This window comes from Mobula birostris, chromosome 3 (genome assembly GCF_030028105.1).
Source record: "Mobula birostris isolate sMobBir1 chromosome 3, sMobBir1.hap1, whole genome shotgun sequence".
NCBI classification, from domain to species: domain Eukaryota; kingdom Metazoa; phylum Chordata; class Chondrichthyes; order Myliobatiformes; family Myliobatidae; genus Mobula; species Mobula birostris.
The window spans coordinates 6,114,720-6,139,829 of record NC_092372.1 but is presented as its reverse complement, the minus strand read 5'-3'; the positions used below and the strand labels follow the sequence as shown (position 1 = coordinate 6,139,829).

Genomic DNA, 25,110 nt, shown 5'->3' with positions numbered 1-25,110 from the left:
TTCTTGGATATTAGTTGTCAGCTTCCTTTCATAATTTATCTTTTCCTTCTTAATGACCTTCTAGTTTCCTTCCTTAGTTTCCTTCCCAATCCTCTATCTTCCCACTAGCTTTGGCTTCCTTGTATGCCCTCTCTTTTGCTTTTACTTTGGCTCTGACTTCATATGTCAGCCACGGTAGTGTCCTTCTTCCATTCAAAAATTTCTTCTTATTTGGAATATATCTGTCTTGCACTTTCCTCATTTTTCACAGAAACTCCAGCCATTGCTGCTTTGCTGTCCTTCCTGCTAGTGTCCCTTTCCAGTCAACCTTGGCCAGTTCCCCTCTCATGCCATTGTAATTTCCTTTATTCCACTGAAATACTGACAAATTGGAATTTAGTTTCTCCATCTCAAATTTCAAGGTGAACTTGATCATATTGTGATCACTGTTCCCTGAGGGTTCCTTAACCTTAAGCTCTCTTATCACCTCTGGATCATTGCACAACACCCAATCCAGCACAGCCAATCCCCTAGGTGGCTCAACAACAAGCTGTTCTAAAAAGCCATCCCTTAGACATTCTACAAATTCTCTCTCTTGAGGTCCAGTACTGGCCTGGTTTTCCCAATCCACTTTTATGTTAAAATCCCCAATGATTATCATGACGTTGCCCTTCTGACACGATGTTTCTATTTCCTGCTTTTACCCTTGCCGTTTCTTAACTCAACGCATAGGGACTCTGCACCTTCCAATCCTATGTCATCTCTTTTTAATGATTTAATATTATTTCTTAGACAGAGGGCCACACCACCCCCTCTGCCTACTAACCTATCTTTCCGATACACCTTATATTAGACTAGATTAGATTCAACTTTATTGTCATTGTGCCGAGTACAGATACAAAGCCAATGAAATGCATTTAGCATCTGACCAGAAATGCAAAGAATAGTGTTATTTACAAAATTACTGTGAATTAAAGTGCTACAGCACACAAATATAAAAGTACTGAGACAGTACAATACGGATGCAATACTGCTTAGTGCTGTGATGTGAGGTTCAGCAGCGTCACATCCTCAGGGAAGAAGCTCTTCCTATGCCTGCTGGTGCGGGAGCGGAGGCTCCTGTAGCGCCTACCGGATGGGAGGAGAGTAAAAAGTCTATGGTTAGGGCGAGATGCATCCTGATAATGCTTTTCGCCCTGCCCAGGCAGCGTTTATGGTAAATGTTCTCAATGGTGGGCAATTGGGTGCTGATAATCTGCTGGGCAGTTTTAACCACACGCTGGAGTGTTTTGCGGTCCGATATGGGACAATTGCCATACCACACTGAGATGCAGTTGGTGAGTATGCTCTCAATGGTACAGCGGTAAAAGTCCGTCAGTATCCTGGGAGAGAGGTGAGCTTTCTTCATGCTCCTTGGATCCTTGCATGTTCAGCTCCCAATGGCAGCCATCCTTTAGCCAAGTTTCAGAGACGGCCACAATGTCATACTTGCCAATCTGTAGCTGAATTTCAAGATCGTCCATTTTATTTCTTATGTTGCGCGCATTCAAATATAACACTTTCAGTCCAGTATCTGTTGCTTTCTGTTGTAACTCATCCCATTGGCTGTGATTATGCCTCATCTCCTGCCTGTCCTTCCTAACATCTCTGTTGCACGCTATCTTGATTTACTTGTTTTCCTCTTCCTCAGCCCTATCACTCCAGTTCCCATCCCCCTGCCAAATTAGTTTAAACTCTCCCTAACGGCTCTATGAAATGTGCCCGCCAGTACATTGGGCCCCTTTGAGTTCAGGTGTAACCCGTCCTTTTTGTACAGGTTGTATCTCTCCCAGAAGAAGCCCCAATGATCCAGGAATCTCAAGCCCTGCCCCCTACACCAGTCTCTCAGCCACACATTAATATGCCTGATCATGCTTTTCTTGCGCTTGTTAGCACGTAGCACAGGCAGCAATCCTGAGATTCCTACCCTGGAGGTCCTGCTTTTCAGTTTCCTACCCAACTCCCTGAATTCTCCCTTCAGGAGCTCCTCCCTTTTTCTACCCATGTCATTGGTACCAATGTGTACCAAGACTTCTGGCCGTTCACCCTCTCCCTTCAGAATACTCTGCACCCGATCCGAGACATCCCGTACCCTGGCACCTGGGAGGCAACACACCATGTGGGTATCTCTATCAGGCTGACAGAACCTCCTGTCCGTTCTCTCACTAAGGAATCCTCTGTGACTACCGCATTCCTCATCTTCTCCTCTCCCTTCTGCGCCACGGAACCAGGCTCAGTGTCAGAGACCTGATCGCCATGGTCATCCTGTGTCAGGTCACCCCCCCCCCCCACCCCCCCACAACAGCATCCAAAATGAGATAACGATTACTGAGGGGGGTGGCCACAGGGGTGCAACTCTCTTCTCCCCTCTCCCATTGAGCAGAAGATACAGAAGTCTGAAAGCACACACCACCAGCTCAAGGACAGTTTCTACCCAAGGTGGACTCCTGGTCTCACAATCTACCTCATTCTGATGTTGCATTTTATTAGTTACCCACACTGCACCCTTTTTTTCACTTTATTCTGCATTGTCATTGTTTTAGCTTAATGCATGGTGTAATGACTTGATCTGTATGAACAGTCTGCAAGGCAAGCTGTACACTGTGTCTCAGTACATGTGACAGTAATAAACTCATTAGAAAACATATGAACAACAAAATTGAGACACAAAAGAAGGCGATGCCTCAAAACAGTGGTGTCCATCATTAAGAACCTCCATCGCCCACCATGTGCCCTCTTCTCATTGTTACCATCAAGGAGGAGGTACAGCAGCCTGAAGATACACATTCACCGTTTTAGGAACAACTTCTTCCCCTCTGTCATCAGATTACTGATTGAACGTTGAACCTATGAACACCATCTCACTATTTTTGCACTTTCTTTGCACTCATTTAATTTTATATATATATATACATAAACAAACACACACAGATACTTCATATTGCAATTTATAGTTTTCACCATATTGCTGCAAAACAGATTTCATGAGTGTTATTAAACCTGACTCTGATTAAGCAGTAAGAAGAAACACACATATTTGAAGCCTCCATTATTTTGGGGTCGATCGTGAATGTTGTATCCTGGCAGTCAAAACAAGCCAGGGTGGTACAACAATATGGAGAGCAAGCTGTTACCCACGTAGCCAGCTCCCCTTTTCCACGCAGCTGAAGCATCCAAAGGAATGGCAGACAGCAGCACAGGAACACACATACGCACAATATAACCTCATTTTTACCTGTAACATATTGAGAAGCAAGCTTCGGAATTTAGTGCCTTCCACCATGAAGAGAGACATTTTATCACAGAGTCTGGCAGCAGTTGAAGCGAAGCTCCTGTCCGTAACGGCCTTGTGATAAATGGTTTTAACTATCTCGTTCAGCATCTCCTCAGAGTTGGTGGAGTTCTGAGCCTCCTCCATGAATGAGGTGAGGTTGGAGTCCACGTCGCGACTGTTGTTCCTCATGCTATTGAGGATTTCAATCAATTTGTCCATTTTGGTTTTCTCAGGGTTAGTCACGTTCAAGGAAATTTCATCCTGTGCATTCAAAAAGAATTCAATCCAAATTGAAGAGTTATTGTCATGTCTATCTTTCATTTATTTAATAATCAGTTCATACATTCCTCAGTCAAATACGATCCAAACTGAACTGAACTGAACAAAGGAGGATGCAGTAAACATAAAAAGAGATAAATTCTAATCTAGGGACACCAGAATCAGGAGAAAGGTTTTTGCCATGCTTAGTTTTGTCGTGCTCTATTGAAACAGTAGTTCCTGGAAGTGATTCAGATTGGTTACAGATTAACTCCACGAACTCCAACACTACTTTATTATTTCCCATCAGTCACCTTGTGTACAGTCTAGTATCACTTTATGGACATACAGTCAATCTCTGTACTTAAGCTATCTGATGTATTTATATGTATTGTTTTTTTATTATTGTGTTCTTTTTCTTTCGTGTTTTTTTGTGCTGCATCAGATTCAGAATAACAATTATTTCATCCTCCTTGTATGCTGAAAATAATGTTAAACAATCTTGAATCTTGAAACCGTTGTTACTGTTTGCTCATCAGGCAAGAAACTACATTGATCACCAATCAGGAAATACCCTAAATCGCTTGGGACCTCATTCTACCTCTGGTATTCCCACAACTGATGGTCTCACTTTAAGGACTCTTTATCTTGTTATGTCATGCTCATTATCTATTTTTATTTACTTATATTCACATTTGCACATTGTTCATTGATCCTGTTTACAGTTACTGTTCTATAGATTTACTAAGTATGTCCGCAGGAAAAGAGTCTCAGGGTTGTATGTGATATAATAAATTTTACTTTGAACTTTGATCTCAGACATATATTTTTGTAAGTACAAGCTTTGGTCTTTTTTAAGTAACGCCTACAATTGCAGTTATATTCAGCCTGGCAAACAGCACATTTGGTGTCTGCAGAGAATATATTGCAGGTGTTGAAACAGATCATCTTTTAATCTGTACTGCAGTCATTTGCTGTCTTTCCTCTCTACGCTATCGAACAATCTGTCCACAATGTGAGAGAATTCTGTACAGATTTCAAGTGTAATTTAGCGGTCTAAAACGAGGGTCTTAAATCAAGTTACAAAAAGTAGAGATTAGCCAATGTAAATTGGTAGATCAAAAGTTAAGACAGTAGATAAGCAATGGCAAATATTTAAATAATTCATAAATTGCAAGGAATGTGACTTCCCTTAAGAAATGAAAATTACACATGAAAAATGTGGGGCTGGTGGTGATTACAACATAGGATTAGAAGCTTAGCAATGAAAAACCATTAACTGTGAGAACAAAAAATGGAAGAACAGCAAAATAGAAAAGCAGATTGGGAAAGCTTCTAATGTAGCAGAAGTTAAAGCACACAGACAGGCAATATTACATCAGGGTACAAGGAAACCATAGAGACGTCAGGCAACTATGGGAAACATCAGCGATCAGAGGAAAATAGAGAAATTTACACAAGCATAACAAAGTTAGCATGCAGGTTCAGCAAGCAATTAGGAAACCAAATAGGGTTTTTGCCATTATTACAAAAGGATTAAAAATAAGAGGAAAGAAGTCTTACTGCAATTACTACAAAGAGTTTTGGTGACATCACACCTAGAGTACAATGTACAGTTCTGGTCTCCTTACCCAAGGAAGGATGTACTTGCCTTAGAGGGAGTGCAACAAAGGTTCACTAGATTGTGTCCTGGGCTGAGGGGGTTGTCCTATGAGGAGAGATTGAGTAGGATCAGCCTGTACTGTCTCGAGACTGCGAGCAGGAGAGATGAGAGACTTTATTGCAACACATAAAATTCTGAAGGGTGCATGCTGGGAAGCTGGTAACCCGGCTGTGGAATCTCAAGTTGAAATTTGCAGGACTAAGAAAGCTTCTGTGCTGGAGAAGGTGCATTTACACAGGGGTAGTTGGAGGGCTCATGAAAGGTTGGAGAGAGAGCTCCCAGGCAGTGAAGTTCCATCACAACATTCTAACGCTATCATGCATGGTATTGCAGGCCTACAAACCATGCATGGCAAGATCTTTTCTCCAATTATAGAATTGGTAGAGTCAGTTAGCAGATCACAATAGAGGTGGGAGTCAGGGGCGGGGATAGTAAATGACCAGGGAGGGAATTCAGACTGCAAGGAACAATACTGAGGCTTTGATCAGATGGCACGGAGTATCGTGAGCAGTTTTGGGCCACTTACCTAAGAAAGGAAGTGCTGCCATTGGAGAGGGTTCAGAGGAGGTTCACGAGAAAGAAACAGTTAACTTATGAGGAGCATTTTCACTGGAGTTTAGAAGAATGAGGGGAGATCTCATTGAAACCTATCGAATATTGGAAGGTCTACATAGAGTAGATGTGGAAGGGATGCTTCCAGTAGCGAGGGAGTCTAGGACCATAGGGCACAGCCTCAGAATAGAAGGACATCTCTTTATTACAGAGATGAGGCGAACTTCTCTGAGGGTAGCGAATCTGGGGAATTCATTGTCACAGATGGCTGTGGACATCAACTCCCTGGGTATATTTAAAGTGGAGATTTATATGTTCTTGATTAGCCAGGGCATCAAAAGTTACGGGGAGAAGGAAGGAGAATGGGGTTGAGAGGGATAATAAATCAGCCATGATGGAATGAAGGAGCAGACTCCTATGTCGTATGGTCTCTTGAGATCTGATGGAACGTTGAGGGAAAGGAACATTGGAGAATGAAGCAATAGGAATCGAGGGGAGTTTGGACATGGCTGGGCTTTCATACTCCTTATTATGACAACGAGGGAAGTTATTATTTCTCAGTTAGTCCCCAACTCCGTGCTGAATCACTTTTAAACCATTCGTGAGCCTTGAATGCACAGAAGCATCTTGCAAAAGCAACATCAAAACATGCACTGCATATTGTTTGACAATACTACGCATCACATGCAGAGAGGCTCCACGTCAAATCTGCAGCAGTGCACTCTACCTGTGCACAACACACTCAAATGGATTATTAGATAATGTTCACTTTGTATAGCACAGAGAAATGTGGCTCCTTTCAAGGAATTTCTAGCCCATTGGTTTAATTAAGACTGAATTAACAAGAGTCTTCACTCAAAAGATGAATCTTTCCAATTCTCTACCTCAGAGAGCTGGGAATGCTTAATAAAGTACAGCGGATTCCGGTTAATTGGGCCATCGGTTGATCGGGGCAACTGTTTATTTCGGACAAGCCTTGAAGAACAGAAACAAATCGAGAAAATTGCTGGGATTTCCCTTTGCTTACTTGGGTTGAGCATCTAACTAATGTCAGTGGCATACACATCCTGTGGCTGAAGTTTGCGTTCAAAAACAGCGATCTTTGTCACTGATAATAAGCAGTAAGACAATTCAGAACCGTTTTGTTTACTGCAGTTTCAAGCACTCAGGCTTGGAGATGCCAGAGCTAACTGACAGTGAAAATGAAACGATTTCACTGCTTCAACAAGTTAGGACCTATGAAGAATTTGAAATATCACCAATCATATTGAATGTTACAATGAAAATAAAGATTTAGAGGATGCAATCATTGAACACATTGTATGAAGGCAGTCCATTATTTGTACTAGGTGTCTGCACTGTTTTTGCCTATTTACAGTTAAAAGAACATGGCAGCGTACACTGGAAGAATTCCTCTGTCAATAACTATTAGGAACTACAGTTTTATAGTATTGTAGTAGTTTTAGTAGTGTTCTAATTTGTTCTCAGTTAATTTGTCACTCAGTTAAACAGTAGTTTGTCTTCTTCATACCTTTTTAACTTTTTCTATGAAATTTTGGCTAATTGGGCCAAAATGTACTGGTCCCGATGTGTCTCAATTAACCAGAATCCACTGTATATTCAAGATAAGGTGACAAATATGGTTATTGAGGATTATGGGAATAGCAGGAAGGTGGGCTTGATATAGAGTATTTGTCCAAACAGTCCAGGTCCGCTTATTTTGTGATATAAGGGAGTATCTCTCAGAGCTCGATGTTGTCTGTCAACTTAAGGAATAAACACTTGCTAGCTTCACTGAAAAATAATGCTTTTGCTGTCAATATCCTTATAACATGTTCACAACTCATGTGACAGATATTCATCTAGTGCCCAATATAAGTAACAAATATATTGAAATTAACAGCTGTTAACAAAATATATGCAGGATTAGTGTGTGGGTGGAGGTGGTTTAAACATTTATCTTCAAAGTACCTTCAATCATTATGATTACCCATCACATATGCTATTTACATGAAATTATTTCTACTTTTAATTCGGTTTAAATACCAACCTCTTTATAGTGTTGAAAATAAAATGTATTAATTTGAGCTTTTCTTCACAGTCATTTTTGTATCTAATCATTGATATAGTCATAGACCACTACAGCATAGAAAGAGTCTTCAGCCCATCCAGTCTGTGCTGAACTGTTAATCTGCCTAGTCCCATCCACCCGCACCCAGGACATAGCCTCTATAACCCTCCCATCCATGTACCTATCTAAATTTCTTTACATATTGCAATCAAACCCACATCCGACACTTCTGCTGGGCAGCTCGTTCCACACTCTCACCACCTGCTGAGTGAAGAAATTCCCCCTCAGGTTCCCCTTAAACTTTCCACCTTTCACCCTTAACCTATGACCTGTAGTTCTAGTCTCAACCAACCTCAGAGAAAAAAACCTGCTTGCACTTATCCTAACTGTACCCCTCATAATTTTGTATACAAATTATATTTCTACATCCTTTATGAAGCTATAGTAACCTAAACAGGGACCTTATAATAGAGAATTTAATTAACCATAATAAATAAATCAATAAAACTATATAGGACCCTGATCAGACCCCACTTGGAGTACTGTGCTCAGTTCTGGTCACCTCACTACAGGAAGGATGTGGAAGCCATAGAGAGGGTGCAGAGGAGATTTACAAGGATGTTGCCTGGATTGGGGAGCATGCCTTATGAGAATAGGTTGAGTGAGCTCGGCCTTTTTTCCTTGGAGCGACGGAGGATGAGAGGTGACCTGACAGAGGTGTATAAGATGATGAGAGGCATTGACCGCGTGGATAGTCAGAGGCTTTTTCCCAGGGCTGAAATAGTTGCCACAAGAGGACACAGGTTTAAGGTGCTGGAGAGTAGGTACAGAGGAGATGTCAGGGGTAAGTTTTTTACTCAGAGAGTGGTGAGTGCCTGGAATGGGCTGCTGGCAACGGTGGTGGAGATGGATACGATAGGGTCTTTTAAGAGACTTTCGGATAAGTACATGGAGCTTAGAAAAACAGAGGGCTATAGGTAAGCCTAGTAATTTCTAAGGTAGGGACATGTTTGGCACAACTTTTTGCGCTGAAGGGCCTGTATTGTGCTGTAGGTTTTCTATGTTTCTATGTTTCTAAAACTCTAAAAAACGTCTGCTACAATGCCATTTCCCTATTAATAATTTGGCGTAATTCGCTGTTTGCAGAATATGAACAATCATACACATTTTTAATATTACTGTTTCATTAATGCATTAAATTCCATTGACTGCAAGTCAATATATCTACATATACAGTTAAAAGTTCCAGCAATTCAGTAAACCTATTACATTTGGAGTACCATGAGCAGTTTTGGTCCCCTTAGGATGTGCTGGCATTGCAGAGAGTACAGAAGAGACTCATGAGAATGATCCAGGGAATGAAAGGGTTAATATATGAGGAGCATTTTATGTTTCTGGGCCTATACTCACTGGAGTTTAGAAGAATCAGGGGGAATCTTACTGAAACCTATTGACTGTTGAAAGGTCTTGACAGAGTGGACGTGGACAGAGTATTTCTGATGGTCCGGGAGTCTAGGACTGGGAGGCACAGCCTTGGAATATAAGGATGGCCTTTTAGAACAGAGATGAGAAGGAACTTCTTTAGTCAGAGGATGGCAAATCTGTGGAATTCGCTGCCACAGATGCTGTGAAGACCAAGCCATTATGTATATTTAAAGTGTATATTGATTAGCAAGGATGTCAAATGTTACGGGGAGAAGGCAGGAGAATAAGGTTAACAGAGAATATGAATCTCTAAACAATTATTGAATGGTGATCATACTCAATGGGCTGAATGGCATTCTTATCCTATGTCCTGTGGTCTTAATATTGTGAGGAGTGTACTGCACAGAAGGAGGCTAATTCAGCCATGTATGCTGGTTGCTCAAATTAACATTTATCTCAATACTTTTGTTTACCCTAGTAATCTTGTCAGCTCTTCATCCTCAATTACGCATCCAAACCGTTTATCAAAAAAGGTCGCATCATCTTTAAGGACCCCCCTTGCCCAGGATGTGCCCTCTTCTCATTGCTATCATCACAGAGGAGGTACAGGAGCCTGAAGACACACACTCAATGCTTTAGGAATAGTTTCTTCCCTTCCACCATCAGATTTCCGAATTGACAATATCCCATGAACACTACCTCACTATTTTTTTCACTCTCCCTTTGCACTACTAGTGGATTCTGTTTAATTGGGCCATCGGTTAAGCAGGTCAGCCACTTATTTGGGACCCCGAAAGAACAATAACTTATCAAGAAAATAGCCGGAATTCATTCATTTGTTTGGGACACTATGCTGCTTAATTGGGGCAGGAGACTGTTGCCGAACACTTTCTTACAAGCATCAGTCACATGTGCTGCATGGCCACTAGACACAACACTTCGTTTTGAGTGAACAGTTTCTAAATAGCGTCAGTTGTGTATGTTCCTGTTCAAAAAAACAATGATTTTTGTCATTGATCGTTGGCAATAAATAAGCAGTAAGACAATTGAGAACCGTTTTGTTCACTGTGGTTTCAAGCATTCAAGCTTGGAGATACCAGAAACAGCAGGGAGTGAGAATGAAACCATTTCACTACTTCAACAAGTTAGGAACTAGAAGAATTTGAAGGTATCGACAATCATCTTGAATGTTTCAACGAAAATGAAGATTTAGATGATGCAGTGGTTGACAGCATTGTATAAAGGCAGACCATTATTGCAAACTTCTCAAGAAGTAGAGGTGCTATCATGCTTTCTTCATAATTGAATTTACATGTTGGGCTCAAGAGAGATACTCTGAAATGAGAACACCAAGGAATTTAAAGTTGTTGACCCCTCCCCACCTCTGATTCCCCCCAATGATGACTGGCTCATGGACTTTCCTTTTCCTTCTGGTCAATAACCAGTTCTTTGGTCTTGCTGACATTGAGTGAGAGGTTGTTGTTGTGGCTCCACTCAGCCAGATTTTCAGTCTCCCTCCTATTTGCTGATTTGTCCCCCATCTTTGATTCGGCCAATGATGGTATTAGAGCTGTGGTTAGCCTCACAGATATAAGCATACGGTGAGTAGAGCAGGGGGCTAAGCACACAGCCTTGTGGTGCTCCTGTGCTAATAGAAATCGTGGAGGAGATATTGTTGCCAATCCAAACTGACTGGAGTCTGCAAGTGAGGAAATCGAGGATCCAGTTGCAGAAGCAAGTATTGAGGCCAAGGTCTTAAAGCTTCTTGATTAGTTTTGAGGGGATGATGGTATTGGATGCTGAGCTGTAGTCAACAAAGAACACTCTGATGCACGCATATTTGTTGTCCAGACGTGCCAGGCTAATGAAATGGCATTTGCTGTGGACTTGTTGTGCTGATAGGCAAATTGGAGTGGACCAAGTCGTTTCTCAGGCAGGAGTTAATATGTTTCATCACCAACCTCTCAAAACACTTCATCACTGTGATGTAAATGCTACTGGGCAAATAGTCATTAAGGAAGATTACCATGTTCTTCTCAGGCACTGGTACAAGTGAAGCCTGCTTGAAGCAGGTGTGTACTTCAGACTTCTAAAGCGAGAGGTTAAAGATTTTGGTAAACACTTCAGCCAGCTGATCAGCACAGGTCTTTAGTATTTGGCGGGTACCCCATCTGGGGCCGATGCTTTCTGTGGGTTCACATTCCTGAAAGGTGCTCTCACAGTGGCCTCAGAGACTGAAATCACAGGGTCATCAGGTGCTGTGGGAGTTTGTGAAGGTTCCTCCAAGTTCTGATGATCAAAGTGAGCACAGAAGGCATTGAGCTCATCTGCAAACAAAGCCTTGCTGTCACCTATGGCACTTGGTTTCTCTTTGTTCATCCTGGGCTTCTGCACGGGGCAGAATCTGAATAATTTTGGGGGGACACACTCGTTTATGGCTGTTTTTATAAAGTCTGTGACAACCGTGTGTATTCATTCAGATCTTCTGATGAGTCCTTGAACATGGCCCAGTCCACCGACTTGAAACAATTCCATCGCCGTTCCTCTGTCTCTCACAACCACCTCTTTGTTATCCTTATCGCTGGAGCTTTGCTCTTTAGTCTCTGCAGTTATGAGAAGTTCAGCCAGACGACCAGATTTCCCAAAATGCAGTCTGGGCATGGAATGGTAAACGTTCCTTATCGTCGTACAGCAGTGATTGAATGTGTTGGGTCCTCTGGTACTATAGGTTATATGCTGATGATAATTGGGCAGAAATTTCTTCAAACAAGTCTGATTGAAGTGCCTGATTCTGATTTGAAATGTATCAGGATGGGCTATTTTAGTTTAGTGATAGCAGCATTCAATATCTCGACTGCCTGCTTAATATCGGCTTTTGGTGGTATAAAAACTGTAGTCAGGATCACGGAGGAGAACACTCTTAGTAAGAACGGTCAGCAATTAGTCGTTAGATGTTCCAAGTCAGGGGAACAAGAGCACGACAAGACTGCCACATCTAAACCTCTCAAAGAGCTTATCATGAAACACAGACCCCACTTCTGCCTTCTCCAAATCAGCAGTTTGGTCTATCCTGTGTATTAAGAAACCTTTGGGTCTTATGATGGACAGGCTGCCTGGCCTGCTGCGTTCACCAGCAATTTTGATGTGTGTTGCTTGAATTACCAGCATCTGCAGAATTCCTCGTGTTTGGGTCTTATGATGCATTTGGCCTGTCTGGAGTAAGCCACGTCTCCATGAGGCACAGAACAAGCAATTTCTCATTTCTCTCTGATATAATAATCTTGCTGTTAGGTCCTCAATCTTGTTCTCCAGCAACTGAACATTTGCTAACAAGATGCACAGGAGAGGGAGTTTCCTTCATTTGCACCTCAGCCTGACTTGGAGTGTAAGTCCTCCCTCTCTTTCGGCCATGGTGATATACCTTCAGCCGCTTAAAGATGCCTTTCCTGCATGCTTGAGAGTTAAGTCCACCGAGTCCTCCAGAACAACATGAAATTGCTAGCTCATTGTGGTTCAAAATATGTTGCTTAAAGGGAAATTACAGATTTCAGTGAGATAAGTTCAGAATAGGTATATTTAGAAGTTTTGGAAGCAGCCTGCAACATGTCACCATGGTCCATGGGTGTCAGCGTGCCAAGGGTAACCATGCAAATACCCATGCATTACAACAGCAGTACACTGAAGAGCATCTCTGAGCGCACAACATGGGCTGCACCAGCAGAACACCACCCCTGGTTCCACTCCGATACCTATTAAAGAGGCCATGGACTGTATATCCATATGAAGAGCAATCAATTTTCATTCCATGTCTTTTTTTTGAGTCGTAACCTTCCAACTAAACCCATGGACAAGACTTTGTCAAATACTATTTGAAAATACTTAATCAATCTGATTTATTAACGACAGCTGTAAGACGAAGAGCATGACAAGAAGAAAAACCCATTTTGATTTATCTCCATAGCACAACAGCACATACGTAGCTACAAATTTAATGTGCTGGAGACAGCAATTCAGGCAGCAGCAGGTTAATGTCCTTTTCACAGAACTGGTTAACAGTTAGAAAATGGGCTCATTTTAAATGTGAACGAGGAAGATCAAAAGGAAAGCCAATAAAATGGAGGGAATGAGGGGAGATTTGATTGGGGTATATAAAATTATGAGGAATATAGAGAGGGTAAATGCAAGCAGGCTTTTTCCCACTGAGAGTGGGCAAGACTAGAACCAGAGGTCATGGGGTAAGGGTAAAAGGTGAAATATTTAGGGACACTGACTACAGAAAATGGGATGTTATGTTGAAGTTATATAAGATAATTGGAATAATGTCTGCAGTTCTGGTCACCTCCCTACTGGAAAGATATCAATAAACTTGAAAGATAGCAGAGAAAATTTACAAGGATGTTGCCAGGACTTGAGGACCTGAGTTATAAGGAAGGGCTGAATAAATTAGGACTTCATTCCCTGGAGTGTAGGAGAAAGAAGGGATATTTGACAGAAAGTATATGGAAGTATGAGGGGTACAGATAAATGCAAGCAAGCTTTTTCCACTGAGGTTGGGTGAGACGAGAACTAAAGGTCACAGGTTAAAGTTGAAAGGTGAACTATTTAAGAGGACGATGAGGGGGGGGATTTCTTCACTCAGAGAATGGTGAGAGTGTGGAACAAACTGCCAGGGCAAGTGTTGGATGGGGGTTCAAGTACAACATTTATGGGAAATTTGGACAGATACATGGATGGGGGAGGGGGTATGGAGGGCGATGGTCCGGGTGCAGGTCAATGGGACGAGGCAGAATAACAGTTTGGCATAGACTAGATGGGCTGAAGAGCCTATTTCTGTGTTGAACGAGGTATAAACAGAGGGAGAAGAGGAAAGGGAAAAGACACATATGTTGGGAATGGGAGCATTGAACACAATATCTGCTGATCATTATGGAAAATGTTGGGTAAAAAAACCTCAACAGGTTAGGCAACGTCTGCGGAGAAAGAAAAGTTGAGTTACATCAGAAATGAGCCAAAATGTAAAACTGCCTCAAGGATCACCAGGGTCTCCCTCCCTACTATTTGTGACATATACTGACAGTATTGTGGACGAAGGGCCCAAAGCATTGCTGAGGATCCCTACCACCCACCCCACAATCTCTCTGACCCAGGACTGTCAGACTGGTAACAGCTTCTTCCTCCAGGCTGTGCCTAGTGAATACCCTGACATCATCGAGTTCTCATCACCAGGACAGCCAGCTGCTCACAGTTACTGTGCTGTGCACAACACACATTCTAAATGAAATTATTTGTGATAATATTTTTGTTTTATGTTCTGTATGTGATACATATTTTAAGGATGCACTACAGTCTGGAGGAATGTTATTTCCTTTGGTTGTATACAGTATATGTATAGTTAAGTGACAATAAACTTGAACATGAAGAGCAACTAAAAATCTGCAGATGTTGGAAATCTGAAACAAAGCACTCAGCAGACCTGCCAGCACTCGGAAAGAAGAGACTAAAACCGCAGTTTGACAGCCCTCCATTATGAATGGTCATTGACTCCCCTCCACACAGCCACTGTCTGACCCGCTGAAGATCTCCAGCATGTTCTGCTCTCGCACCAGTACAGACCAGTTCTGACTTGCAATTGAAAGTAATGAGTTCAATGTTGGAAAAAGATATTGTTTCTCCAGCTTGATTGGAAGAGTGCAAGAAGTCAAAGACAGGTCCTAATTGGAGTAGGATGGAGAAACAAAGTCACGGCCAAGGTCACCATCACTGACCGAACAGATGTGTTCTGTAAACTGGTCAGCTACTCTGTGTTTGGCTTTCCTGGTGTAGAAGAGAGCACAGCTTGAGCACTGAATGACGAGCCAAGTGAATACCACACTTGGAGAATAGAGAGCTGTTTTGAGCAGTTTATCTAAGAAAAGATGTGCTGGCATTGGAGAGAGTCCAGAGAAGTTCACAAGAATGATCCCGGGAATGAAAGGTTAAATACATGAGGAGCATTTGATGACGCTGGGTCTGAACTCGCTGGAGTTCAGAAGAATGGCGGGGGGGGGCGGGATCTCACTGAGACTTATAGAATATTGAAAGGGCTAGAGTGGACGTGGAGAGGGCGTTTCTAATAGTGGATGAGTCTGGGACCAGGGGGCACAGACTCAGGATAGAGGGACGTCTGTTTAGAACAGAGCTGAGTTGGAACTTCTTTAGCCAGAGAGTGGTGAATGTGTGGAAATCCAAGTCACTGGGTATATTTAAAGTGGAGTTTGAAAGGTAAGGGTGTCAAATGTTACACCTTGCAATGGCAGGGGTTGAGGGGTATAATAAATCAGTCATGATGGAATGGCAGAGCAGACTTGATTGTCCGAACGGCCTAATTCTGCTCCTCTGTCTTATGGTCTTACACTGGATGTAGGGTTTAGGCTCTAGGAAGGGGAGAGACTTTTAAAAAAAAAGGTGTTGAACCTCCTGATGCTGCATGGGAAGGTGTTGCTGCAAATGGATGAGCAGACACTTGATAAACGTTTGCCCCCCAGGCCAATGACTCTGTTTTTCAGGCACACTGAATGTTTCTCAGCTCTTTAAAAATACACAACATCTGGAGTTTTTTAAAAAACCTTTTCAACCCTGATTAACTTTTAAACGGATTTAAAATTTTGGGGGCCTTTATCCAGATTAGCATCTGAATTAAACATCTGAAATTTCATATACAGTTCCAGATCAATATTCTGATCAGGCGAAAGATACTTCAATCTAACAAGGAGAGGTCAAAATGGATGTCTCTGTGTGAGATTCTTTTATCAGACAATTTAGAAGAGATATAAAATTGTACCTTTTCCTTGAGCCTTCTTTTTAGCCTATCTTTGGAAGACTCCAATAAATTAACTTTTGGTTGGTCCACCTGCCGATCTGAAATGCTGTCTTTGCGTTTTATTTCGGCGTTCCGGAGGTTCTGTGGACTGGGACTGTTGGGCGGGTCTGTGGGCTTGTTCAGCTCCTCTGCTGTCTGGGCAGAGCCTTTGGAGAAGTCCTCCCCCGAAGCATTATTGCTGTCTTTGGCATTCCGGTTCGACTCCTTGTCGTTCGGAGAGTGTTTCTGGTTGTGCTGCCATCTGCGCTGTTGGCTGTAGCCATGGTTCGGCACACCCTGTTTTCCGCCTGCGTGCGACGCGGGAGGCTGGTATTGTCTGGAGTGGTCCCGGTTATGCTTTGCGTTGCTGGGCTGATGCTCCCCGTGTTGTTGCTGCGGATTTTTGTTTCCTCCTGACGACCTCTGCTGTCTCCTGTAAATAGAGGTAGCGTCTTTTAACCAGGATGCATTCACAGGGTAGAAATTATTTCGGTTCAAGTTTAATTAGCATTTAAACGTACATGAATCTAAGAAAATGAAACAGCTTTCCTCCAAGGCCAATGTTCAAAACATATTACCAATGGCACATAGCACATATGGTTACGAGTTAAGGAAATCATGCAGTCACAAAGGAGAAAAATAATAATATAACCCAAGTGGCATGACTGCAAATGATCCTGCCCCAGTTTGTTCTTCCACTGAGTGAACACTGGAGGCAGCAGTCAGCAAACACTGGAGGGCAGCACCAAACGCACACTGAAGAGCAGCACTGAGCAAACACCAGAGAGCAGCAGCGAGCAAACACTGGAGAGCAGCAGCGAGCAAACACTGGAGGGCAGCACCAAATGCACACTGAAGAGCAGCACTGAGCAAACACCAGAGAGCAGCAGCGAGCAAACACTGGAGGGCAGCACCAAACGCACACTGAAGAGCAGCACTGAGCAAACACCAGGGAGCAGCAGCGAGCAAACACTGGAGGGCAGCAGTGAACAAACAATGGAGAGCAGCTCAGTGTAAGCTTCTGCATCTCTCACTAGCCAAGCCCACATTGTATCCTTACAATGCCGAACCTTCTTCTCAAAGAGCTGGAGCATCTTAAAACAAACTCTGCTAAACATGGCAACTCTATACTGCTAATCATAAATGAAAGAGATTCTGTAGATGCTGGAAATCACCCTGAGTCCTGATGAAGGGTCTTGGCCTGGAAAGTCAACTCTTTATTCTCCTCCACAAATCCTGTCTGATGGGCTGAGATCCTGCAGCATTTGTGAGTTACTCCATAGTGCTAATGTTTATTAATGGAGTCACAGGAGGAACACATTCCTGTCGCAGCTCTACAAAACCCTGATTAGACTACACAGAGTATTGTGCTCAGTTCTGGTCGCCTCATTATAGGAAGGATGTGGAAGCTTTAGAGAGGATGCAGAGGAGATTTACTAGGATATTGCCTGGGTTAGAGAGCATGTCTTATGAAAATAGGTTGAGCGGGCTAGGGCTTTTCTCTTCTGAGTGAAGGAGGATGAGGTATGACTTGATGGAAGCATACAAGATGATAAAGGTATGGATAGAGTGGACAGCCAGAAACTCTTTCCCAGCGCCGTAACAGCTAATGTGAGGGGGCATAACTTTAAGGTGATTGAAGGAAGTATGGGGGGGGGGATGTCAGAGGTAGTTTTTTTTTTCACACAGAGAGTGGTGGGTGTGTGGAACACCCTGCCAGGAGTGGCAGTACAGGCAGATAAACATTTAAGACATTTAAGGAACTTTTCGATAGGCACATGAAAGAAATATGGAGGGCTGTGAAGGAGGGAAGGGTTAGATTGATCTTTGAGTAGGTTAAAAGGTCAATACAACATTGTGGGCTGAAGGCCTGTGCTGTGTTATGGTGTCTAGTTCTCTGAGGAAAGCCAACAGAAGATGGCGGCGCAACGACAGCGCACGCGGCCTCTCCGGTGATGAATATCTGTTATCTGTGAAGTAGGAGACCATGCACAATCCTGATTTGACGGAGACAGACTTGAGAGCATAGTGGAACATCTGGAAAACTTCTGAAATGTCTGTTTTGCTACTGCTGCTATTGTGTGGTAACCGGAATCTCTGGAGCTGAAGGCCTCAAAATCCTCGGCTTTGCGTGTTTCAGCGGCCGGGGAGAGGTCGAAGGTGCTCGGCAGAGGATGGCGCTCGGGAGGCTGTATCGGAGAGGCTGCTCGGAAGCTCGGAGTTTTCGGACAGATGGACTCAGTGTCGGCTGTGGTCGGCTGCTTCCAAGGCATCGGCAAGTTGACGGTGCGTGGAGGTTTATGGCAGGGAGTTTCTCCCTTTTGCCGCCACTATTGGGGACTTGGGAGTCGATCAACTCGGGGACTTTGAGACTATTTTTTTTACTGTGCCTATGGACTGTTCTTCATCAAATTATGGTATACTTTGCACTGCTGTAACTATATGGTATAATTATGTGGTTTTGTCAGTGTTAGTCTTTGGTCTGTCTCGTTTTCTGTGATATCACTCCAGAGAAACGTATCATTTCTTAATGCATGTATGCATTTCTAAATGATAATAAAAGAGGACTAAGTCTTCTCATAATCTAATCTAATGAAAGTCAACAACACCTTGTGTATGTTGCTCTATATTGCTATTTTATCTGTAATTAACTGTTTTTAAATCAGTCAATGGAGGAGCCTATTCCCAAGAATGTAAACGGTCCACAGGGGCCAGGTTTTAAAGTTGAGCCTGTGTTAAACTGGTAGAGGTTAAATTAAGTGCATTTGAGGCAACTCCTTAGAGTTAATGTCACCAGTGATGGAAGATCAGCAAGTCAGCCAACACCTGTTGAGAAAGAGGCAATGGCCTAAATCAGAATTGAGACAAGCTAAAAATCAAATGTTTGAAGTTACAGGTAAGTGCATAGAGAACAAAGCGAACGCCTGTGATAGGAGAGAGACCGAGACTGAAGAGAGGTCTGCAATGCTGTTCCTGTCTGTCTCAAGGGGTGCAAGTCACTGATGATTTTAAGTAAGGTGAATGAGAACAGGACAGACAATTCTAGAACAGCAATATAAAATACTGCGATTGCTGGAAACCTGAAATAAAATAGAACACTGAAAATACTTAGCAGGTAAAGTTGCATCTGTAAGAGAATAAAACAGTTATTGTTAAAAGGTTTAATCAGAACTAGTTAGTTTTATAACTGGCCGCTTAACAAGGCTGTTTATTTGAAATTGATGAATGCAAACTTCAAAGTAAATTTATTATTGAACTACTTATATGACATCATGTACTACCCTGAGATTCATTTTTTTGCAGAAATTCACAGTAGAACAAAGAAATACAATAGAATCAATGAAAAACTACACTGACAAGCAACCAATGTGCAAAGGAAGAGAAATTGTACAAATACAACAAAACACAATTAATAAATAAATAGTAAATAAATAATACTGAGAACACCAGTTGTAGAATCCTTAAAAGTGAGTCCATAGGTTATGGAATCAGTTCATTGTTATGCTGAGTGAAGTTATCCACTCTGGTTCAGGAGCCTGATGGTTGAGGGGGTAACAGCTGTTCTTGAACCTGGTGGTGTGGGACCTGAGGCTCTTTTACCTCCTTCCTGATGGTAGCAGTGAGGAGACAGCATGGCCTGGATGACGGGGGTCCTTGATGATGGTGTTGCTTTCTTGTGGCAGCACACCTCGTAGATGTGCTCAATGATTGGGAGGGCTTTTCCCGTGATGGACTGGGCTGTATCCACTACTTTTTGCAGGCTTTTCTGCTTTTGGCCATACCAGTCAGTATATTCTCCACTGTGCTTCTATAGAAGTTTGTCGAAGTTTTAGATGACATGCCAAATCTGCGCAAACTTCTAAGACAGTAGAGTTGTTGCTGTGCCTGGTTTGTAATGGCACTTACGTGCTGGTTCAAGGTCAGATCCACCGAAACAACGTTACTTACCCTCTCCAGTCCAATCCCCTAATGAGGATTGGCTCATGGACCTCTGGTTTCTTCCTGCTGAAGTCTATAATCAGCTCTTTGGCTTTGCTGCCATTGAGTGAGAGGTTGTTGTGGCATCACCCAGCCAGATTTTCAATCTCCCTCCAATATGCCAATGCATCTCCACCTTTGATTCGGCCAATGGCAGTGGTGTGTAACAGTGTTAGACCCCAGGGTTTGTAATATAGCAAGTTGAACAGCAGGATTAGCTCTATTTGTCACATGTACATCAAAACATTCAGTGAAATATGTGCCCACAACATACTAACCCTAACCGCATGTCTCTGGACTGTGGGAGGAAACCAGAGCACCCGGAGGAAACTAACGCTGTCATGGGGAGAAAACTCCTTAGAGGCAGCGGCAGGAATCGAATACATCTGGAATGCAGTACAGGGAAGCGTAAGGTCATGCACTTTGGTATACAGAATAAAGGCACTGACTATTTTCTAAATACAGAGATCAGCAATGCTGAAGGATTTGGGAGTCATCGTGCAGGATTCTCTAAAGGTTAACTTGCAGGTTGTGTCTGTGCTGAGGAAGGCAAGTGCAATGTTAGCATTCATTTCAAAAAGCAAGGATGTAATGTTGAGGCTTTATAAAGCACTGGTCAGGCCACACTTGGGAGTACTGTGAGGAGTTTGGGCCTCTCTACCTAAGAAAAGATGTGCTGGCACTGGAGAAGGTCCACAGGAGGTTGACAAGAATGATTACGGGAATGAATGAGCAGTCCCATTTTAGGATTCTGTTCTACAGTAAAAGATGTTAGATCGTTATGTTTCCTGTAGTGGGGGAGTCTGGGACCAGAAGGCACAGCCTCAGAATAGAGAGATGTCCATTTAGAACAGAGATGAGGAGGAATTTCTTTAGCCAGAGGGTGGTGGATCCGTGGAATTCATTGACATAGATGGCTGTGGAGGCCAAGTGATTGGGTCCTTTTAAAGCAGAGATTAATAGGCTCTTGATTAGTCAGGGTGTCAAAGGTTTTGGCGAGGAGAATAGAGTTAAGAGGGATAATATATCAGCCATGATGCAATGGCAGAATGGATTTGATAGGCCAAATAGCCTAATTCTACTCCTATGTCGTATGGTCAGATTGACAGACCTACTGCTTTGGGCTGGAGGACCTTTAAAGGAACAGATTACAGGAATCTCTTTTGTTGACATCCTCCAGCCGTGAATCCAGGCTGCTGCTGGATGCAAAGTCCTTCCATTATTTTGTAAATGAACACTGAGTACAGAATGTCAAGTAGGAAGAAACACATTAAACCCTGCTGTTTGCCATGAGATATTCCATTATGAATCAAAAGTTCAAAGTAAATTTATTACAAAAGTACACATATGTCACCATATACAACTCTGAGATTCATTTTCTTTGTTGATACACAATAGAATCAATGAAAGACTGCACCCAATAGGATGGGTGAACAACCAATGAACAAACAAAGACAACGAATCATGTGAATACAGAAAGAAAGAAAGGTAATAATAATAAATAAACAAAAATATAAAGAACATGTGATGAGATGAGATGAAGCGTCCTTGAAAGTGAGTCGAGAAGTTGTGGGAACAGTTCTGTGTTGGGGTGAGCGAAGTTGAGTGAAGTTCTCCCCGCTGGTTCAAGAGCCAGATGGTTGAGGGGCAATAACTCTTCCTGAACCTGGTGGTGTGGGTCCTGAGGCTCCTGTACCTCCTTCCTGATGGCAGCAGCGAGAAGAGAGCATGGCCTGGATGGTGGGGGTCCCCGATGATGGATGCTTCTTTCCTGCAACAGTGCTCCTTGTAGATGTGCTCAATCCACCAAAGAAACTAAATTCAGCAGTTCTTCTCAACTAACCTTAAGAACTAGATGTCCTCTTGTTATAGATTAGATTAGATCAGCTTTATTTATCACATTTAGATGAAAAGATACTGTGAAATGTGCTGTTAGTGTCAAATCAAGTCAGCAAGGATTGTCCTAGGACAGAGGTTCCCAACCTTTTCTGTACATGACCCCTACTATTAACTAAGTGGCAAGTGGACTCCAGGTTGGGAATCCCTGTTCCAGGGAAATCTGAAACACCCATAGGAAACCTGCAAGGTTATGGGGAGAACAAACAGACTCCTGACAGACAGTCATAGGGTTGAACCTCGACTGGTGCTAGCTGAAAATCGTTTGCGCTAACCATTACACTACACTAGAATGTTAAATAGAGAAACTATGCATATTGGAACACTGTGACAAACAGGGAAGCTGAGATATTATGGTAATAGGAAAAGGTGACAGGATATATTTAATAGTACCAAGTTTCTCTGAACATTGTAACCCGTTAATGCTCTTGTCTGTTGCAGATCACACAGACAAGGGGGGATGCTTTGCATTGAGCTCACTTACAGGAATTTTTTTTACACATTGGAGTTCACTGACTGGTGACATATGATATTAACCTTGTCAGCACGGGAAGGCACACAGGGAGGCTGGGGATACTTCCTACGGAGGAGTAGAGGAGGAGGAAGAAACCAGAGGAAGTCACCCCCAAGAACCCCCTCACTCACCTTCCAGCAGCTGCTTTCAGACCAGTTTTGGAAGAGGCCTAGGAGCAAGTGCACAGACTACCCTCTCCACCAATGATGGTGCATTGCAGCAAGATTACTGGATGGGAAAGAAAATAATGAAGTAAGTCACAAGGTAAGAGCTCCCTTATGCAGGGCCAGATCTGGGGACGGTTGGCAGGAGGTGACCACACACCCTTGCTTCCTCCACTTCCTCCTCCTCTTCAGTTACAGTGGCACTGTGAACTCCTCATCCTGCTCTGAAATGGGATCCTGCGTGAATCAGGTTTGGAAAACCTCCTCCCACTTCTTCAGCATATTGGGACATCTAATTTATTCACTGCCCTGATCAGACGACGCTCAATTTATCTACACTAAAATCAGGCACACAGTTGAGCACAGAAGAAAATAAAGACAAAAGTTAGAAAATAAAAACCTAGGGAGAAACAAAGCTCACTGAGAATAATTCTAAATACCAATGTGAACAGGTTGTGAATAACCATCCTTTTAGCTTAACCAACATACTTTTTTAAAGAGTAACACACACAAAAAGTTGGAGGACCTCAGCAGGTCAGGTAGCATCTATGGAGGGGAATAAAGAGCTGAAGTTTTGGAAGAAGACCCTTCATCGGAACTCAGTCCAGAGGAAAAGTCTAGGCCTCAAATGCCAACAGTTTATTCCCCTCCATAGATGCTGCCTGACCTGTTGAGTTTCTCTGGGGTTTTGTGTGTGTGTGTGTGTTACTCTGAATTTCCAGCATTTGCAGAATTGCTTGTGTTTATGAACATTCTTTTTGTTTTGAACCAGAACTGTTAAAGCTAGAAGTTGAGTGAGGTTTAATCTATGGTGACCAGTAGTCTGACTCACCTCCGATCATTCCTTCGTCTCCGGAATAATTTCTTGGTCTGTGCAACTTCAGCTTCATTCGATAATGGTTGATAGACCTGGAAGAAATGAACAGGCTGCCTGTTAAAATATTGTCCTGAGAGTAGAGACATATTACAGTGTTGGCTCGGTGGAAGACGAGCTGGATTGCATCCGTCTGCGGCTGCACGATGATTGCTGCATCATCACTCTACAGGCCATGACAGTTCTTTTGTGACCATGTGTGTGACTGTGGGTGCTATGTTTTGTACCTTGGTTCTGGAGGAACAGAGGGAGAGAGACAGAGAGATAGATAGATAGTGGCCTGCCGAATTGTCGGGTAAACAATGGTTTTTGTTGGACTGCAGATCATGATCTCTCTTTGGGGGCTTCGCTGTTGCTTGCTTGGTGGGCGGTGGGAGCTGGGCGCTGATGTTTTCTGCTGAATGGGTGGGGAGAGGAGGAGGTTGATGCTTTGCTGCAGCTTATGTGTGTGAGGGGGGAGAGAGTGTTTTGGAGTTCTAACGTTTTTCTGCTGTTCATTGTTCGGGGTTCTCCTCTCTCTTTGTGGATGTCTTCAAAGAATAAGAATTTTGGGTTGTAAGTTGTATACATTCTCTGATATTAAATGAACCATTTGGCTCTATTCATGTGTATGTTTGAATGACAATTAAACTTGAACTTGAAATGGTGGAGAGTTAGCTTCTACTGAACCACAAATACTATTTCCTGAAGGCTCTGCTACCCTAGAGCAGATTCTTGGGCAGGGCGCAGCCCTCCAGGATGAGACTCAAATTACTGATTCTTTGTTCAGAACCTAATTACTGATGCAGCATTGCACTGTGGTATAGTGTTTTATGTAGTGCTGACCGTCAAAATCTGTTGCCTCAAGAAGGTGGCATCCATCCTTAAAAACCCCCATCACACAGAACATGTCCTCTTCTCGTTGCTACCATCAGGGAGGTGATACAGGAAGTTGAAGAGACACACTCAATGTTTTCGGAACAGCTTCTTCCCCTCTGCCATCACATTTCTGAGCTTTGTGGGTGTGAGGTGTTGATGTTCTTTGCTGAAGTAAGTCCAGGAGGAGGAGGGATGATGCTTTGCTGCTGCTTGTACCTGGACCTGGTGGCATTTGGGGTTCTAACATTTTTACTGTCACTCATACTTTTGGGCACTCTTCTGTTTTTGTGGATGGCTGCGAGGAACAAGAACTTCAGGCTGTTTGTTGTACACTTTCTCTGATAGTAAATGGAAACATTGAACAATTGATTCAGATTGGGATTCCAGTGTGCTGTAGTATACTACGTTATATGTTCCTTTGTACTTGAACTAAGGCAAGTTTCATCTTCCAAGGCTCTGTCATCAACAGCCGAGTCTATTACACCATCAACTCACTCTAAACAGTCTTTGTCTGCCAAATGGTGTGTTTAACATTCAAGATTAAATAAGCATACGTATCCTCTGATAAAATATTCAGAAGCCCATGGATCTACAGATTTACTCATTTCTACCTCTGACATCTGTGCATTCTGCTGCTGAGACCCAAAGATCCGGAATTCCCTCAAAAACATCTCTTTCCTTCCTTACGACACTCCATCATAACTACAATACTGGGCAATTGTTTGGT

The 25,110-nt window shown here is 42.8% G+C and overlaps 1 protein-coding gene across 4 annotated transcripts in view; it reads right to left on the bottom strand.

Moving 5' to 3' along the window:
* Positions 1–25,110, bottom strand: part of ctif (CBP80/20-dependent translation initiation factor) — a 216,768-nt gene that overhangs the window by 32,627 nt on the left and 159,031 nt on the right. For 3 of the 4 annotated variants that reach the window (XM_072252173.1, XM_072252176.1, XM_072252174.1), the window contains 4 exons: positions 23,484–23,560; positions 16,082–16,532; positions 5,202–5,258; positions 3,254–3,553 (listed from right to left, as the gene is read on the bottom strand). In XM_072252173.1, coding sequence (XP_072108274.1) covers positions 3,254–3,553; positions 5,202–5,258; positions 16,082–16,532; positions 23,484–23,560 — 885 coding nt within the window. The remainder of the gene's footprint in view (positions 1–3,253; positions 3,554–5,201; positions 5,259–16,081; positions 16,533–23,483; positions 23,561–25,110) is intronic. The other variant, XM_072252175.1, reaches the window with a different exon arrangement.